The sequence below is a fragment of the Artemia franciscana genome, chromosome 6 (genome assembly GCF_032884065.1).
Source record: "Artemia franciscana chromosome 6, ASM3288406v1, whole genome shotgun sequence".
NCBI lineage: Eukaryota > Metazoa > Arthropoda > Branchiopoda > Anostraca > Artemiidae > Artemia > Artemia franciscana.
In genome coordinates this window covers 39,204,582-39,225,540 of record NC_088868.1, presented here as the reverse complement: position 1 = coordinate 39,225,540, position 20,959 = coordinate 39,204,582, and the positions used below count along the sequence as shown (strand labels likewise).

General features: G+C 33.6%; 1 protein-coding gene across 2 annotated transcripts in view; it reads left to right on the top strand.

Moving 5' to 3' along the window:
* The window catches only part of LOC136028410 (longitudinals lacking protein, isoforms H/M/V-like), a 203,602-nt gene that overhangs the window by 38,956 nt on the left and 143,687 nt on the right, over positions 1–20,959 (top strand). For both annotated transcript variants that reach the window (XM_065706243.1, XM_065706244.1), the window contains exons 7-8: positions 2,991–3,084; positions 16,355–16,548. In XM_065706243.1, the coding sequence (XP_065562315.1) occupies positions 2,991–3,084; positions 16,355–16,548 (288 nt within the window). The remainder of the gene's footprint in view (positions 1–2,990; positions 3,085–16,354; positions 16,549–20,959) is intronic.

Below are 20,959 nucleotides of genomic sequence, written 5' to 3'. Positions count from 1 at the left end.
TTAAGTTACAAAAAGATTGTACCTCAGTAAGCTGGCGTTTTCTGCCATTTGTGGCACCGAACTACAATTTTTACTCAAAGAGGGCAAGGTTGCTATCGATTGGAAAATCTGAGACAGCCATTCGAACTAAAATTATTGAGAAACTGCCTATTAAGTTTCCCTGTTTCCGGCAGTATTACCGCATGGTGGCGCATTCGTGCTTAAACAGTCAAGTACTGAGGATCATATAAGTTGATTTTCCTGATATTCGGTAAATTTATACACAATGATGGATAAATTTTCATCAGCTATTATGGACAAGGGGCGGTGGGTCAGTGCAAAGGTGGGAGGGTGGCGTGATGCTTCAAAGAGTGCTATCTTAGATGCGACTTTTATAACTTTCTGTGAGTTTTCAGGAAATATAGAAGAAGGGGGGGGGGGTATAAATTAATCTTTAATCTCTTTTCATTGGAATTGAACCTGCGGGATGACAGCTTCCTTTTTATTGCAGAAAATATTTCTTTGGAACATAATAGAATAAAATCTACTGCTTATGGCACAAAAGATGGAGAAGCGGAGAGGCATCTGGACCGTCCTCCTAGGAGTCCTTCTGGGAATTTCCCAGGAGAGGGGAGGCAAGCCTTACCAGGAAATTTTTCAGTTTATTGGAAATACTGAGTTTTATATATGAACAGACTCTTATGAAGGAATTACTTCTTTTTATAGTAACCAAAAATTAAAAAGAATAAGTTTTGATAGTAATATTTACATTAAAAGAATCCGCTTTTTATGATAATTCTAAAAATATAAAATTGGTTCAGTTTGAAGTTACCCAACCAAACTTACGAGCCTGAAAAAAGAGCGGAAACACTTTAGCAACTTTCACTCTTTCATTCACGAATTCACATCAGTGTCAAATGCACTTAATCGCTTTATCATTATTACAACATAAAAGAAATTAAGCGCCAGAGAAATTGTGTTAATTTTGTTATCCAACAATCTTGTTAATCGGACAAATTTTAGCACAACCAATAAATTTCCAAGTATTGATATATACAGTATAACAGCAGGCAGTCGGGTGTTATGGGGGTGATATCCCCCATCATACCTTGGAGAGATCTGGGCGTGATCTGAAAAACATTCAGAAATTAAGATAAAAAGCTTTTTTTTGTCAAATGAAAGCAAGGAGTGACATTAAAACTTGAAACGAATAGGAATTATTTCATATAGAAGGGGGGAGGGCTGCCTCTTCTTCAACTAATGCTCTTTGCGCTTAAGCACTTTAAAACTTTATCGTAAACTGTAGAGGAGTGAGGAGGGGGAAGCCTCAGTATACAGAATAATTTCAATTCTTCTTAAGTATTAATGTAACTCCTTTCTTTTAATTTTTTTTCATTATTTGATCTGAGACAATCCAACCAAAAACTCGTCTGCAAGATAATATTTTTTCACTGTCAAGTCTGGCTACCTGTTGACTCTCAGCACAAACCAGTTTTAACGTTAATTTCGTGATAATTATTATTTAAGTTAATAGACTTATGCTTGAAAGCAAAGGATAATATTTGCTGTGACTTTTCGCTCCGAGATTAATGGTATTTGGTACAATAAAAATCGTTTTTTGTATACTCAACCATATTTTACAGCCCCCCCCCTAATGCAAAATTTTAAAGTCCCCACCCCCCATCAAAACTGTCTCTAAAATTGTCAAACTAATGCTGTTTGAGCCAAAGCAAAGTGTCAAACCAATTGAGTTTTTTTACGAAGGGAAATGAATATGAAGATATGCTTGCAAAAAAATTCGAAGTCAGTAAAGAATTGGCATGTAGTTTTCATATAATTTCGCAGTTTAATGTTATTTTTGCAAATATAGAAATGCCATTTACTCTCTCTAAGTGAAAACAGAAATGAGTTTTATTAAATTCTAAGCATATAAGAACTGAAGAATTTATTAAATAAAACACACAAGTAACATATTTTTTTTTTTTTACTACCTATCTTAATAAGCGCGACTTGTCCGTGGCAGAGGTAGGGGGAACAAGTCATGGAGAGGAAAAGGGGAAAAAAAGAAAGAATATTCTGCCACTGACACCACCCATACCCCCGTAGTTTCCAATGAATATATAATAACTAACATTTTTTTCATTACCTCTGAAACTATATATATATTCAAAATTTTCCATACAAACCTATAAATAGAAGAACAAAATTAATATTCAAGAAAAAGTATTTCTTTAATAGTTTTTGTAATTAATGTATATCACCAGTAGTGTTATAATCATGCCATCCCTTGATGTGATTGCCGTATTGGCTTGGCAAACGGAGGTAATGTAGAGGTAACTCTTCGAAGATATATTGGAAATACTTGTAGAAAACAGCCATTGACGCCAAATTTAATTTCTAATTACCTACTGTCACTTTGAGGCTGTAAAATTGCTGGATAGGTGCTACAACACGCCAACATTTGTTGTCGACATGTGGTTTGGTTTTAGTTTAAAATGTCACTGGGAAACGAGGAGGTTCCCATCTGGGAAACTTTGAGGCTGCAAAATTGCCGGGAAACTAAAATTGCCGGTCATTGGGAAACTTTGAGGCAGTAAAATTGCCAGATAGGTGCTATAACCCGCCAACATTTGTTGCCGACATGTGGTTTGGATTTATTTTAAGATACCACTGGGAAACGAGGAGGTAATATGAAAAAAAACGAATGCTCCATTGTCTGTCATTTTTGTGAATATAAAAAAATGATCATGATGCAATGAAAAAAACAAATATAGGCTATAATGTAGCTAATCTATCTGCCTATCTAGATGCAAGTGTCAGAAAAATTTCAAAAAAGAGGTTGATCGCATTATACTTAAGTTAAAAATCAGCTAAACAGTAGATTCGGATATGACAAAAAGACCGCCAAATAAATAGATTTATCTGTCTAAAAAAGACAGATAAATAGATTTATCTGTACATGCCTGTCTTCAAACTATACTGGAAATTATGGATTTTTTTTCCCATTTTAGTATCTGTCTTCTCTGACCGTCCAAAGCAGTATATCGTCTGCAGCAGGGAGTTCATTCGATAGCGACACGACACCAAGCAATGCTTCTTTTGATGGTAACTTTTTTTTTGAAATTTAAATGATTTCGTGTCATAGGGGATAAATGGACAGTGTTAGGTAATATTTTTGAAAAAAATTAACGAACTTTAAGGACAGTTCGGCAAATAAATTGTTTGATATAATCGTTGGGTAAATAGATCCAGTAATTTCATGTAAAGAGGGCAGGACGTATGAGTAGTGTTATATTACTTTTAAAAGAAGAAGGGGGTAAGACAAGTTGCTATTTCGTCACTGACAGCATTTAATAACAATATTGTAAGACCGCAATCAAAGTCACTTATGACATATGTTCTGTGTGGTATTGATTTGTCTTTGATTGGTTATGCAGATAATGTGCTGAACCTGATTCGGTCTCTGCATGGGCTAGAAGCTAATTTTATGAAGTTACAACAAGAGTATGCCCATACTGGACTTCAGTTTAATGCTGAAAAGTCTGAAGTGCTGCTTTTTAAGTCAAATCAGATGCTGATCGGAGCGTCACACTTGGTGATTCTATTGTTGAGCTTGTGGATGATTTCGTATATCTGGGCCTTCCCATTGGACGGTCAATACTAGAGAGACCACGGTTACTGCTCTCTCATTTTCAGAAGCGGTATTCTTTTACGTATAGCTGTATAGTGGCAAATAAGCGGAAATTTGATTGTCGTTTTGACCCAGGTGTAGAATGGTATGATTTCGCCACATTATATGTACCTTAGCCCGTTTTGGCGCATTTTTAAAGCAACAGATAAACTGAAATCACGCTCAATGTATGTCCCAGTTTGCAAAGTTTTTGCTGCGTTTACCAGCGTTGACTGCGTTTACCAGCGTTGACTGCGTTTACCAGCGTTTTGCTGCGTTTACCAGCGTTGGTATGTTACGCGCCAGTACAGTGCTACCAACCCTGAAGAAACGATGCTGTTGCAAATTGACGGGTATAATTCATCAGTGAAGACCAAGCCAAGGGCCAATGTTTTAGAGCAGATGTCGGCATCTGTTTTGTTTGTGTCAGATGAATTAATGTCTTGTGCCTTTTTTTTGTGCTCCATACTTTTTCTGTTTTTCCATTGATGGGAATTCATTCATTCATTCATTAAACGATTTCTCTTATAAATATCAAGTATATTCCTGAATTCTTTATTTTATTTCAATGAAAAAAGAAATCCATTGGGGCCATGACCACTTGGCTTTGGTGATCGACGATAGAGCTTGACAAATTATCACCTGGTTAGGTTTGGTTAGGCTGGCTGGTTAGGTTAATGAAAAAAGAAATCCATTGGGGCCATGACCACTTGGCTTTGGTGATCGACGATAGAGCTTGACAAATTATCACCTGGTTGTATTCCTAGAATCTTCCTTAAGCAATTTCTTTATAAACCTCAAATATTCATTATCAATTAGGCAAATCAATCGTTGGGCAGAATCTGGAAATAAATAAATCAAATTATTTATGTTAAATGGGCGGGCGTAGTGTGAGTGTTTGCCATTTTGAAGGAAGAAAATGGAAGAGGTGACAAACGAGAAGTTGGCTGTGGCAATCCAAAATAGGGTTTGATTCTTGATAACGCGGCTCTATTCCTTAGAATGTCCCTTAGCACTCATTTGAAATTAATAAAAAAAAACTCCCGAAAAAGAAGTTTTTCAAAGAAAAATAAAGAGCAATATTAAACTTAAGAGTGGCAGAGATAAACTTTCATTTTAATTCAAACAGAACGATCATAAATCATTGTTAAAGAATAAATGAAACCCAAAAACGAACAGAAATTGAATAAACATTCATAGCTAACAGAAAAACAGTTAATAATACAAATCAATAAATAAATCTTAAAGCGAGTAACAGTTAAATTGAATAGTCAATTTAAAAAAAAAAATCACCACTAATAAAAGTTTGACTACTGCCCTCTTACCAAACAGTTGAAGTCTAAAGCCTATTGTGTCATTTACATTTTATTGAAAACTATATATATGTGTCTTGAAGAGCCCATAGAAAAAACTAATAAAATTAATTTGAATATTTGTATATAATACTATTAGTTGCTGAATGATCAGCAATTCAAGATTTGATTTCACTGTAATTTTTATTTTCTTTTTCAATGTTGTAAGTACGAAAGAAAATATTTGTAATATAATTTGTTTTCAGCAAGCCACAAATGACACAGTAGCCTTTAGACTTTTACAATTAGGGGAGTGGAAAGGGGACAGTAGCTAAGCTTTTATTTGTAGGGATTTTTGTTCGTTTTAAGTTTGATTTGAATATTTAATTTAAGTTTTAACCGCTTTAATATTTATTCCTTAAAATGTCCCTTAGCATTTATTTGAAAAGTTTCACCAAATGAAAAAGCAAATGAGAAAGAAGAAAAATGAGATAAACCATAGCCAGTGACAAAGAGAGAAAAATACAAATATTTTACTTGAGATATAATTTTTTTCTAAATATATTTGTAGTTAAATAATATTTTTTTATTTCTAATTATTATTTTTTACTTAAATACAAATTTGTGTATATAAATATTTTATTACTTTAGTGCAGAAATAAAAATATCTAACAGATACGAGCACTGAAAAATACAATATTTTAGAAGAAAAATAATAAGAATAAGATAATAAGAAAAATAATAATAAGGAGAAAAATACAAATATTTTAGTCGAGATATAATTTTTTCTAAATATATTTATAGATAAATAATATTTTTTTTCTAAATATTTTTTTTACTTAGATACAAATTTTTGTATAAAAATATTTTATTACTTTAGTGCAGAAATAAAAATATCTGACAGATACGAGTACTGAAAAATACTATATTTTAGAAGAAAAATAATAAGAATAAGGTAATAAGAAAAATAATAAAAAGAAGAAAAATACAAATATTTTAGTCGAGATGTAATTTTTTTATAAACATATTTATAGATAAATGTTATTTTTTTATTTCTAAATATTTTTTTTTTACTTAAATACAAATTTTTTTATATAATTATTTTATTACTTTAGTGCAGAAATAAAAATATTTAACAGATAGGAGTACTGTGGACAGTATAAAAAGACAACTTAAAAATATCATATCGTCCGTGAACTTTTATTTGCATTTTATTCTATGTGTAAATTTAATTGATATATTGTATAAATATAAATTAAAGTATCTTTATATTTAAGTATATTAGTTATAATTCCTTATGTACTTATAATATACTAAAGTACTTATGTACTTGCTTAAGTAATATTACTGTACTTACTTAAGTGAGTACAAAGTATGTATTTACTTATAATATTACTTAAGTACTTATGTTGGTTATAATTACTATGAGGAAATTTATGATTATAAATTATTATCATTGTGTGTAGATATTTTAAAATCATCAATAGCATGCTTAGCTAAAATTTTCTTATAAAACTTAGTTTCCTCCTATCTTATGAGATTGTAAAATAGAACAAAAGTAAACAGCGAATTTAAAACTCAAAGCGAAGAAATGTCAATTTGTATAAGGTGTCAAATTGAAATAAAGAGAAATTAATAAGAACGAAGAAATATATCCTGAAATAAACAGAGACTATAATGAACAATCGTAGTATGATTTGAGTTTTAATTAGTATGATTGAAGGGATACTTTAAACATGCAGAAATTATCACAAGTGTGATAATTAACATACTAATACTTAAAACATAAAGCGAAGAAAAATAAATTTGTATTAGATCTCAATTTGAAATAAAGAGAAATAAATAAGAATGAAGAAATACATCCTGAAATAAGCAGAGATTATAATGAACAATCGTAGTATAAATTTAGTATTAATTAGTAGGTTAAAGTCATACTTTAAACATGCAGATATTATCACAAGTGTGTTCCCCCTCAAACCTTGCCAAAAAAGCTTCGGCACCATTTATACTTTACTGAAAACTTTGTAGATAGTTTAAATAGGAAATTTTGTCTGGGTAGTTAGTTTTTCTATACATTTGAATAAGAAAGGATCCAAAAGGAAGAAAAAAAATTTGATTTCAATTGGATTCTTAACTATCCCAGAATTGAATGATTTATGTTGAAAGGGTGGAATTCAGGGGGAGTGTTAATTGTTGTATTTAAAAATAATGATTTGAAGGGGTCATCAACTGTGCTGCTGTGGTGAAAAAATAGGGTTTAGCACACTGAATTGGCGGTTCCAACAGTCTATGGTTTTTTTCTGTGTCATTTTTTTAAGTCATCACACAGAAAAGTTTTAAACGTTATTTGTTATATATTTTTTTATTGATATTTTTTATCAAAAATAAAGATTTGATCCAAAGAGAAATAGTATTTGGATTACAAATAAAAGTTCAAATCAAGATAAATCCTTTAATTAGACAGTGAAAATAGATGAAAAAAAAATGTTGATATATCAACCACATCATCAGTGGTCGTCAGCAGATAAACTAAAGTATTACGATTAAAACAAACGAATTTATACATAACAAAATAATTACTTTCGGGACACAAATAGTTTCCGGTTCAAAACTAGATTTGCCTGAGAGATTTCATTAACATGGTTCATTCAAAGTCTTCTGTTGAAAATTCTTTTTTCTTTAGTATTGCCTACTTATAAGTTAAATTTCTAATGAGGGGGTACATTCTTCTTCTTCTTACAATTGCCAAAGAAATGTGTATGGATTTATAGTTTTGTACTTGATTGGTCAAATCACCCCCATATATACGACGTAGGGTATTTTAATCCAAGACCACACTGCCTTACTTTGACGATCAAATAAGAGTTCAATGGGAATAGGTCCTTTTATTAGACAGTGAAATCGGATACAAAAGAAATCTGGACATTTTGACCCCATATACCAGTGGTCGTCATCAGCAGATAAACGATACCCAGTGGGACTTATCCCCATCTAAACTTGTATTTGTTCGTCATAGAAAGGTAGTGTGGTCTTGGAAAAAAAAACAACTTAATAATAAAACCATCTTTTGGGGTCATGCACTCTTTGTGACAATTTGTATTGGTCAAACCATTTAGCATGTCGCCTAATTTTGTGGCATTGCTTAGTAACTATGGTAGTAATGAAGAGTAGGAAATGGGGATAAAGATACAATGTGTATATTCAAAAGTGATTGGAGGGCGATGTATATATATATATATATATATATATATATATATATATATATATATATATATATATATATATATATATATATATACTAGCTGTTAGGGTGGCGCTTCGCGCCACCCCCCCAAGCCCCCCGCGCGCGTAAGTCGTTACGCGCCATATTAGTTACGCGCCATTGTAGTTGTAGTTGTGTCCCTATGTCCCACCTCTGAATATAGATATATATATATATATATATATATATATATATATATATATATATATATATATATATATATATATATATACATATATATATATATATATATATATATATATATATATATATATATATATATATATATATATATATATATATGTTTTTAACTACGTAAAACTTGCGAATATACAACATTCTTTGCTGTCCCATTGTCTGTGCATATAAATAGATTGTCAGGTTTACCGACTCTTGAATATGCAACATATAATGGTCCATGGGAAAACAATCCGTATTCAGATCTATACCTCATGATTCTAATGATTGCCCTTGAGCTTTGTTGATGGTGATTCCTAATCGACCATTCCCTGTGTCTCCGTCGTCATTTATATATCCCCCTGTGCCCCCCGGCGTCCCCGTTGTAGTTGTGTCCCTGTGTCCCGGTCGTCATTTATATTCCCTGTGTTCCGGTCGTCATTTGTGTCCCGGTGTCCCAGTCTGTGATTTCTCTTTGAGTGTCCCGGGCGTCATTTATATACCTTGTGTCCCGGTGTCCCGGTCGTCATTTGTGTCCCGGTGTCCCGGTCTGTATATGGATTCGTTTTTGAATTGGTCTTTTTTTTAGTTTTTACTTTTTTACCTTTTTTTTTAGTTTTTTTAGTTATACCTCATGATTCTAATGATTGCCCTTGAGCTTTGTTGATGGTGATTGCTAATCGAACATTCCCTGTGTCCCCGTTGTCATTTATATATCCCCCTGTGCCCCCCGGCGTCCCCGTTGTAGTAGTGCCCCTGTGTCCCGGTCGTCATTTGTATCCCGGTGTCCCGGTCTGTATATAGTTTTTTTCCCTTTTTCTTTTTAGTTTTTTTTTCTTTTTATTTTTTTTAGTTTTGTTTTTCTCCTTTATTTTTCATTTTTTTCCTTTTTTTCATTTTTTTCATTTTTTTCTTTTTTAGTTTTTTTAGTTTTTTAGCTTTTTTATTAGTTTTTAGTTGTTTTTTTCTTTTTAGTTTTTTTGTAGTTTTTACCTTTTTTTTTATTTTTTTTTTTACTTATGTCCTGGTCGTCATTTATACTCCCTGTGTCCCGGTCGTCATTTGTGTCCCGGTGCTTTGTTGATGGTGATTGCTAATCGAACATTCCTTGTGTCCCGGTCGCTTTCTCTTTGAGTGTCCCGGTCGTCATTTATATTCCCTATGTGTCGGTGTCCCGGTCGTCATTTGTGTCCCGATGTCCCGGTCTGTTATTTCGTCAGTCGAAAACATGACGTCAGTCGACACACAAACATGACGTCACTCGACAGACACACACACACACAGACAACTTATTTATATATATATATATATATATATATATATATATATATATATATATATATATATATATATATATATATATATATATATATATATATATATATATATATATATATATATATATATATATATATATATATATATATATATATATATATATATATATATATATTTATATATATATATATATATATATATATATATATATATATATATATATATATATATATATATAAGGTTAGGGTTATATACATAAGGTATATATCTTTGACAACCCCCATACCTTCTCAAGACCAGAACATAATTTGCACTTTACTGGAAAAAAATGGCTGTGGATTGTCACTTTAGCATACATATTCTCATATTAAAGTTTTAATAATTTTTTATTTATTAAAGTTTGAAAAGCTGAAAGATTTTAAACCTATTTTGTTTATTTAAATCATACAATAAATAACAATGTCAAACTCAAAACGAGCTAAAATTAACATGAGTAGGGCTGACCACCCCCATGCCTTCTGAAGACCAGAACATAATTTGCACTTTACTGACAAAAATACATTTAAATGTTTTCACTTTATTTTTGCTTGTTTAAATGTTTTGACTAGATATATCCTACCCCTTGCATTCCAATTACAGCAAGGGTGTCTGGTGCCCTTTCTAAGAATAACAAGAGATTGGAGGATAAGCAGCCCTTCTCTCAAGCCCATACATTTTCCAAACGCATCCAGTCAAAATTTTGAGACAATGTCAGCTCCCCACAATTATGCAATTGGCCCATTATGTATTAAAACTAAATGTTGCTTTAAAATAAATCAAGGCATTGTGTTTATTGTTGCCTATAAGACACCTCAGCAATATATTGAGAACGACTGGGGGTATTAAGTTGAAACTTTTTGGGATACTACTATTACTACTTCTGCTCTTACAATTTAAGTAAATAAAAAGAGTGTAAGTGTATTCATGTTGTCAAAGAGCGTAGATAGAACCTTTTGGGAATGAAAATAAGTTTTTTTTTCAGGTCATTTTCAGGAGCTATAAAATTAAATTAATAAATATTGTTCGTGTCCGAATTAAAAATTGTTAAAAAGTTTCTCCAACATACAAATAGCGACCCATTCCATGGATTTTTTTTTTTTTTTTTTATCGAAAAATATTTTCCGATTCAAACTCAAGACGAGCAGAAATCAACATAAGTAGGGCTGACAACCCCTATGCCTTCTCAAGACCAGAACACAATTTGCACTTTACTGAAAATAAAATACGTTTGAATGTTTTTCACCTTTCTTACTTTCATAAATGAAAAATTATCAAACCTTAAAAAAGAAATCTCAGTATATGTCCATGCATTATATGTATGCAGTATATGTTCCATTGTCACTTTTTTTCAGATTGAAAAAGATTTATAAAAGAAATTTATAAAGATTTATAATATGGAAGAAGATTTAAAATATAATCCTAATGAAGCCAATATCTAACAGGGATGCACACCTGAAGTATCAGGCCTCTTTAAACCAAGTGTTTGAAAGAAATATCTAAAAATGAAAAATTTGCTTTGAACAATAAAAAAGAATTCAGCAAAGATTTACTACATGCATAAATGGACTTTCGAAAAAAAAATAACTTTTATTTTCAAATTCTTCCCGTTTCGTTATAATGCCAATCAAACAGTTCGTGGTAACGAACTGTAGTAAGGCTCAATAGTAGCGAACTGTAGCGACCTGGCTCAATAGTAACCGAAACTCTAAAAAATAGAATTTTGATACCAATAGTTACATCAAAAGAATCGCATTTTAATGCTGATTGTAAATATATAAGTTTCATCAAGATCAGTTATACCCATCAAAAGTTACGAGCCTGAGAAAATTTGCCTCATTTTAGAAAATAGGGGGAAACACCCCCTAAAAGTCATACAATCTTAACGAAAATCACACCATCAGATTCAGCGTAACAGAGAACCTCATTGTAGACGTTTCAAGCTCCTATGTACAAAAATGTGGAATTTCGCATTTTTTGCCAGAAGACAGATCACGGATGCGTGTTTATTTGTTTTTTGTTTTGTTTTTTTCCCAGGGGTGATCATATCGACTGAGTGGTCCTAGAATGTCGCGATAGGGCTCATTCTAACGGAAATTAAAAGTTCTAGTGCCCTTTTAAGTGACCAAAAAAATTGGAGGGCACCTAGGCCCCCTCCCACGCTCATGTTTTCCTAAAAGTCACCGGATCAAAATTCTGAGATAGCCATTTTATTCACCGTAGTCAAAAAACCTAATAACTATGTCTTTAGGGACGACTTACTCCCCCGCAGTCCCCGTGGGAGGGACTACAAGTTACAAACTTAGACCTGTGTTTACATATAGTAATGGTTACTGGGAAGTGTACAGACATTTTCAGGGGGATTTTTTGGTTGTTTACGGGGGAGAGTTGAGGGGGGGGGGGGTTTCTCCAGTTCCATGGAGAAACTTCTCATGGGGGAAGAGACTTTCAATGATGGGGGCGCAGGATTTTCCAGCATTATTTGAAAAAAACATGCAAAAATAAATATGAAAAGTTTTTTCTATTGAAAGTTTTTTCTATTGAAAGCCAAGATCAAAACATATTAATTCAAAACGCCCAGAAATTAAATAAAAAAAACAGTTTTTTTAAATGAAAGTAAGTAGCAACATTAAAACTTAAAACTAACAGAAATTACTCCGTATATGAAAGGGGCTTTTCCTCCTCAACGCCCCGCTCTTTACGCTAAAGTTTTTACTGTTTTAAAAATAGAGTTAAGAGAAAGAGTCAAACTTTAGCGTGAAGAGTGGGGCGTTGAGGAGGAAAAGCCCCTTTCATATACGGAGTAATTTCTGTTCGTTTTAAGCTTTAATGTTGCTCCTTAGTTTCATTTAAAAAAAACTTTTTTTTTATATTATCTCTACCAGGGATGTACCCCTCAAGTAAGAAACTAGCTTAAACCAAATGTCCAATCTTTTTAAATATATTTCCAGTAAACAACAAATGTGTCTTCTCCATAAAATTGAATGTTTTGAAATTTGACTTTAGTCTTATTCAAGAGTTCGTTTTTTGAAAAGTGTTTTGGATTTTGTTACTATTGGGTTTGAACGAGAAAAAAGATAGCAAATGGGATTTATTCTTTGCATACGACAAATTTTTTAACACAATTTTTTGCTTTTATATTCTTAAAAAGACAGATTATATTTGCGTAACAAATGCGTCATAATTGACACTTTTTCTCAGTTCATATACCTCTATATACTCTTCGAATATGTAATACATACACCGAAATATACACTTCAAGTACCAGGGATGTACGCCTCAACACCAGGGTGTTTTAAACTAATGTCTACAATAAGAAAAGTGTACTTATTTGTTATACCGACCACACTCAAGTTCTTGATTTGAGTAAAAACTAGTTTCTCCGTCTGCATTTGAATATAATTAGCTTAGCAAAAGCTAAGATAAACTACTATGCAGGTATGTTTTAATTAAACATTTAATATATAGAGTTGGTTAGATTTGGTATTTGATCAGGTGGACAGCTCCACTTACCTTGGTAGCATTATTAATGAAGACGATGGGAGCAGTGAAGAGATTAGAAGTAGAATAGCCAAGGCTCAGGGTGTTTGTTCGCAATTAAAAAAGATTTGGAAGAATAGGAAGATAAATCTGCAAACCAAGATTAGAATTTTGAAGGCTACAATGATGACAGTGGTCAAAGATGGCTCTGAAGTATGGTCGCTCCAAAAAGCGGATGAAAATTTTCTAGGTGTTTTCAAGAGAAATTGCCTACTGATTGTTCTGGGTACCCGGCTTACTGACCGTATTTCAAACAATAGGCTGTACGAAAAATCTGGTTCAACATCGCTTTCTAGGGCTTTAATGAGACGAAGGTTGAGATTGCTAGTGCACGTTCTGCGGATGAAGGATGACATATTGCCAAAGATTGTCCTTTTCGGCCAACCGTCTAGGGCTAAAGGTAAAGCAAGACTTCCGCGGTTGGGGTGGAAGGATGTCCTAAAGAAAGATTTATAGAAGAGAGGAACTTTCTGCGAGGGTGTAAAGAGGGAGGCCTTGAATATATTGGAATTGAGGAAGAGTGTGCATAGTTGTGTTGCCCTCAGGCGGCTTGGTGCTATGGTGAATTGCCAGAAGTAGTAGTAATATAATGCGTTCTGGGTGGCCTGCTTTCCATAATTCTCCGTTGTAGTTTCCGTAATTGTGTTACTAAAGTATTATATTTTCATCAGATTTTGGTATTTTTCATTATGAGTAACCTAACTTCACTTTTTGAGTGTGGTCGGGATAACACGTGAGTACCAAAAAAAAAGGAGTTGAAGGAGAAAAATAGTTCAATTGAGCATTACTCTTTGAGTAAAATCAACGTTTTTATTATTTTTTTTTTTACTTTTATTCTTATTTCCTTCCAGTTTTGAAGTAAGGCCAGTCTCTACCAGGGTTGTACTCCTCAATTGGGAGGATATTTTAAACCAAATATCCAGTCTTATTTAAGAGTTCATTTTTTGTAATTTTTTAGTTTTATTTTCATTTTCTTCCTGTTTCGTAATAATGTCAGTTTTCTGAGAGAATTCTCACTAGTCGGACCACAGAAACCTAGTCACCGTTTAGTATCAATAAACCAAATCGCGGTTACCAAGTCATTATTTCAGTATGTACGTCATTTCCTTAGGAATAGTCAGTGATGTGAAAAGAGCACGTGTTTCGAAACGACAGACACTTTTTTGAAAAAAAAAACTAAATGATACATTAATAACTCCATCAATTGATTAATCCCACTTACTGACCTTTCTATGTCCTTTTATGTGAAAAATTATGTCAGGGTCGCATCCAAGATTTTTTTCTGGAGATATGGGGGGTACAAATAAAACGCATCACATATTTGTTTATATGCATTTTGTGTCGTTTTTATGATTCGAACATACATTTCAGAGGAAGTGGCCAAGGCCCCTAACTCGCCTCCCCCTTTAAGTACGCCTAGTGTAAGTAGAGGGTAATTCAAAATGGAATATGATTGCTTGAATTTGTTAAGTGGAAACTTACACAGACATATACATCTGGAAAAACTGGGTATTCAATTTTTCATGAAAATTTCCTCCATATGCAGTTGTGCAGTTTTTGGTTCTTGAGGGTAAACAAAATAACCTCTATATGCAGTTGTGCACTTTGGTAGTTGATCGTAAAGAAAATAACATCTATATGCAGTTGATCAGTTTGGTAGTTGAGGGTAACGAAAATAATCTCCATATGCAGTTGTGCAGTTTGGTATTTGATGTTAATGAAAATAACCTCTATATGCAGTTGTGCAATTTGGTAGTTGATGGAAATGAAAACAAGGTCTATATGCAGCTAGGCAGTTTGATAGCTGAGGGTAAAGAAAATAACGTCCATACTTAGTTGTGCAGTTTAATAGTTGAGGGTAATGAAAATAATCTCCAAATGCAGTTGAGCAGTTTGGCAGTTGATGGTAATGAAAATAACCTCTGTATGCAGTTGTGCAGTTTGGTAGGTAAGGGTAATGAAAACAACCTCCATATGCAGTTGTGCAGTTTGGTAGTGGAGGATAATGAAAATAACATCCATATGCAGTTTTGCAGTTATGGGTAGTTGAGGGCAATGAAAATAACTTCCATATGCAGTTGTGCAGGTTGGGAGTTGAGGGTAATGAAAATAATGTCCATATACAGTTGTGTAGTCTTTGGTAGTTGAGGGGATTTTAGATAACCTCCATATGCAGTTGAACAGTTTTTGGTAGTTGAGGGTGCTAAATAAAAAAAGAAACATGGGTGAAATATTAGCAGAAAGTAACCTAGAAAAATATGGCAATAAACACCTTTAGAAGGTGTGGTTTTCCTTTTAAGATGTAGTTTACTTGGGATTCGACTGATTGTTAATGTTCGAATTTTTAGCAACGGAAAGCGTCAAGTTTAACATAAGTTTGCTTATTTCTTTGCTGATCAGCCTGGCAATCAAAATATGGCAACGTGGCTTAATAATTCGATACTGCACTAAAAACATGTAAATTTGAAACAACCAAAAAAAAGTCTTGGCATTTTTTTTCTTCTTTTTTTTTGTCAAGTATGAATCCGGGGGGATATTTTTAATTTGATGTCCTTGGTATTTGTATCGTTCAAAATCATGAGCTTTTTTGCTGCTTTGATATTATAACATATATTCTTGAATTTGGCCTTTTTTAAACGACACTGCACATTGAGATATATTTTTGACCTGCCATAAAGATTTATTCATAAAGATGGTTTCAAATAGTATTTTTTATGATAAGGCCTAAAATGACTTCAAATGATTCTAGAGGAATGTCTTGTTTCGTAAGGGCTGTCCTTTGGAGTTGGATTAGCTCCGCCCAGTTATTTCTAATTAACTCCGCAGACTAATTTTTAAATTTGCTCTATCTTTTTTATTTTCAACATTTCTTTAGGAGTTCTTGGACAGTTGGTATAGACAAACTTTTGAGTTGTCTAAGTTTAAGACACATGCTTGTAAATGTGGCTCGTAATAGCAGTTTCCCAAAGTGGCTTCCATAAATCTTTAAGGATGTTAGTTTCCTTTGGAATGATTCCTTATGATTATGATGAACACCACCTATTAATTCATCCTACCTATTGAATTGTCTGTTCATATCCTAAATTAATTCAATATGTTTAATTTTTTTCATTTATGTAGGTGTAGTAAATCGGGCGAAAAGAGCACGTGTTTTGAAACGCCAGGAATGTTTGAAGAAAGAAGTAGACGATGCGTTGATAAGTCCTCCTATTGATGAGTCATTGCCAGTCCCGGGTCAAGACAGTTGGGGAGCAATCGCCAGGAAGTTCAGTAGGACACAATTAAAAACTTCAAATAGTATTCCACAAATTAAGGTACCTTCTTAGAGAATTTGACTAGACTCGGGGTATTAGCCCTTATATAATTTAAAAGGGAGCAGGAATGGGGGGGGGTTCCTATGTAGGATATTACCGAAGAATTACTCTTTTTGTCCAATTTTGAGGAAATTCTTAAATTTTCATATATCCTACAAAAAATTCAGTTTTAAATTGAAATGGCCCCTGAAACCGCTGGTTATGCCCATGGCTTATCCGAAGTTAAAGTACCTTTCTAAAATTTGACTACAATCATGATTTTGCCCTTCTCATAATTTAGAAGGGAATTGAAAGAGATACTATGATTTATTATGCAATGAACAGTACTGAATAGTTACTTTTTTTTTCTTTTTATCCGGTTTTGTTGAAATTGTTCGATTTTCACACATCCTATAAAAAACTTAATTTTTAAAAGGGTAAATGTCTCTGAAATCGCTGGTGATGTTCGTGGCTCATTCACAAATTAAGGCACCTTTCTAGACATCGATATCATTTAATATTTTCGCCCTTTCATTATTTAGAAGGGACTTGAAAGAGGGGCTAGAATATGTCCTATGAAGGACTCGTTTAATAAATGAAATATTGACTTGAAGATTGTCTTCTTAGGTCAGATTTTAGAATTTCTACGACTACAAGTATGAGATAAAAAATATTGCGTAGTCGTACTGCTATTCATACCGTCTATTTTCTATTCTGATAGTACTTTAGTTCAGGAAATAAAATTACGGATCTAAGGTAAAAATAGAGCTGTTTGTATTTTTCAACCCCCTCCTTCCCCTCCCTCAATGCCTTTTCAATATTATGTAGTTTCAACCCTATTACTCCATTTAAATAACTGAAAATGTACCTTTAGCCTCCCCCCGACCCTGCTACAACCCCTGTCCCTCACTTCTTGACCTTTTCTGACCAGAGAGGGTTATATTTTCTATGAAGTTAGTAGTATCCGCTTTCATGGTCACATGTCACACATATCCCTCGATTCCATGACACCCCTAGTTTTAAACATATCCCTACCCCTGGATTCCATGACAGCCAGTAGGTGTTTGTTGTGTCATAGGGAATGTTCACTTTTGCTTGTTGCATCATAGGGAATGTTTTTATATGGTTGCTATGCTTAAAAAACCTACGAGGAGCCTCACCAAATCGGGGTTTCTGAGATTTTATTTCATCTTTTCTCTGGTTCTGTCTAAAAATCTAAGCTTCTCTACTTCCGAGTGTCACGAGTGTCTACCTACGAGTGTCAGGGCTTCTCTGCTTCAAGATTCCTTGGGTGTTTTTCTTAAAATAACCTAAGGTGTAAGGAGAAACCTTCAGGGGCCTTCTGAACCCTATCCCTAGTTTTAAAAAGTGCCCTGTTTTAAAGGGTGCCCGACACTCCACGACAGCCAGCTGGTGCGCGTCATAGGGAATGTTCACTTCTGCGTATTATGTAATTGAGGATGTTCAGGATTTCTTCGAATGTTACGTAATAGAGTTGTTGTTACGTAATAAGGTTTGCTAGAGTCCACTACTCAAGCAGAGGAGTTTTTTGAGACTTTTTTCCCAAGAGGTTTTTTCAAGATATTTCAAGCCGTTTTAGGACGTTTTTTAAACATTTTTATTTAAGGCGTTTTGTCATCCCTCCGTGATACGCCACATCAATCCAAGCCACCATACCGCGCTATGATTAGCCATCTGACACCTTCTGCCCCCCTCCCTTTCATCATTCCCAATACATTTTTCAGGTAGTTCTCGTTGAAAATGCTGTATTAAATCAAATTGTTCATGTTTTCACGAGCAAACACTCCGTGGTACCCCTAGACAATTTCCATCACCGTGCCACACTATTACTGCCCCCTTCAAGTGCCCTTTTACACCCCTTCATCATTTTTAAGACATTTATCCAGATATTTTCTTGTTAAAAATGATTTCAATCCATTCGTTCACGTTTTTGCAAGCCAACCCTCCGTGATATAACGTCTCAATTCACACCACTGTGCCACAGTAGGCTATCAATAACTGTTCTGGCACCATCTAGCACCCCTCATCATTCCTAAGACATTTTCTAGATGTTTTCTTGATAAAATCTCGTATTAATTTCAATGGCTCATGTTTTAGCAGCCCACCCACAAACACGATGCCCCTATGACAATTCACGCCACTGTGGCAAACTAAAATTGGCACACAACACCATCTGGTGCACATTATCATACATATAGCATTTTCAGGCGTTTTCCTGCAAAAATTATTCGTTTACTCGAGAATCATTCGTTTAAATCAATTAAAAACCCCCATTAGCGTTTCTTATAATGACTCCTAGCATTTGAGACCAGTGCGCCACCATGTACCACTTCCGATGACACCCTTCTGATGCACGTTATTACACCTAAGAATTTTTCGAAATTTTCCCTTCAAAAATAAATTTATAACCTAAAAAACGACCATTGTTTTTATTTGAACTTTTTGTGTATTAAATTTTTCTGTTTATGGAGCTTCTTGATGCTAATTTTTGTTCGTGAAATTTTTGCATGTTGATTTTTTCTCTTCGTGAATCTTGCACATTTTTTATCCTCACGAAACATATTTTGTTCATGGAACTTCTTGTGTTTTGTTTTGGTTCTTAGGAATTATTGCGTGCTTTTTTTTTGTTCGTGAAACTTTTTGCATGCTGATTTTTTCTCATCGTGAAACTTTTTAATTTGATTTTATCTCCTCACGAAACAGATTTTGTTCATGGAACTAGGGTGTTGATCTTTTTCTTCCTAGAACTTGTCGTGTGTTGTTTTTTTTTTTTTTGGTTCGTGAAACTTTTTGCATATTGAGTTTTGTCTTCGTGAAACTTGTATATTTATTTTTTCTCCTCGTGAAGCTGTTTTTGAACATGGAACTTGTTGCGTGCTGATTTTTGGTCATGGAACTTATTAAATTTTGATTTTTTTTTATTGTTTTTTTATTAATTTTTTTTTGTTTTAAAAAGTAAAATTGTGAGAAATAGTCAAATTTTACCGTAAGGAGCGGGGTGTTGAGGAGGGGACAATCCCTTTCATATACGGAATAATTTCTGTTCGTTTTAAATTTTAATGTCGCTTCTTACTTGCAGTTAAAAGGAAAATTTGTTTTTCTTTAATTTTTGTTCAGGGAACTCTTCGCGCGATGTTTGTTGTCTTGTTCATGTAATTTGCTGCGTTCTGATTTTGTTCATGAAACTTGTTGCATGTTGATTTTTTCCTCAGGAAACTTATGCATTGATATTTATCATCACGAAACTGATTCATGGACCTTGTTGCACATAGATTTTTCTTCGTGGAACTTATTGCGTGTGGATTTTGTTTTGTTCGTGAATCCTGTTGGACGTTGATTTCACTTTGCGAAACTTTTACATAGATTTTTCCCCTCGTGAAACTGATTTTCTTCATGAAGCTCTTTGCGTGCTGATTTTTTGTGGTTCATGGAATTTGCTGCGTCCTGATTTTCTGTTCGTGGAACTTGTTGCTTGTTGATTTTTCTCTTCGTTAAACCTGTACGTTGGTTTTTCTCTTCGTGAAACTGATTTTGTTCATGGTACCCATTGCATTCTTTTTTTTTGTTCGCGGAACCTAATGCGTGCTGATTTTTGTTCGTGAAACCTTTTACATGTTGATTTTTCTCTTCATGAAATTTGTACATTGCTTTTTCTCCTCGTGAAACTGATTTTGTTCACGGAACTTGTCATGTGTCGATTTTTTGCTCATACAACTTGCTGCATGCTGATTTTTGTTCGTGAAACTTCGTGCATGTTGATTTTTCTTTTCCTGAAAGTAGTACATTGATTTTCTCTTCTCGCCAAGCTGATTCTGTCCATTGAATTTCTAGCGTGTTTTTTTTTCGTTCCTGGAACTTACTGAGTGCTAGTTTTTGTTCGTGACACTTCTTACATATTGATTTTGTCTCATTATGGAACTTGTACATTGATTTTTCTCCTCGTGAAACTTCTTTTTCTCATGGAACTTGTTGCGTGATGATTTTTGTTCGTGGGACTGGTTTTTGCAGATTTTTTTTCGTGAAACTTGTTGTACGTTGATTTTTCTCACCGTGAAACTTGTACATAAATTTGTTGCGTGCCGATTGTTGTTCTTGGAACTTGTTGTGTACTTATTTTTGTTTTTCTTATTGAATTGAATTTATTTATAACCTGCTATAATACACATGAAAAGCGGAATATAATGTGAATAAAAGAAAATAGGAAAAAGAAAATGGCATGCTTTTTCTGATAGAAGTATTGGGGTGTATGATGCCGTATCTTTTAATGACCCAGGAGTTGCTTGACCATGGTGGAAGGGCAAGCAGGTATTTGGCATACCGGCAATAGGTTCTCCGAAGCTCCTTCGTCTCAGTTATCATAAACGGTCGCCGAAATTTTATTCATACGTTTCCCAAGTTCTTTGCAGGCTAG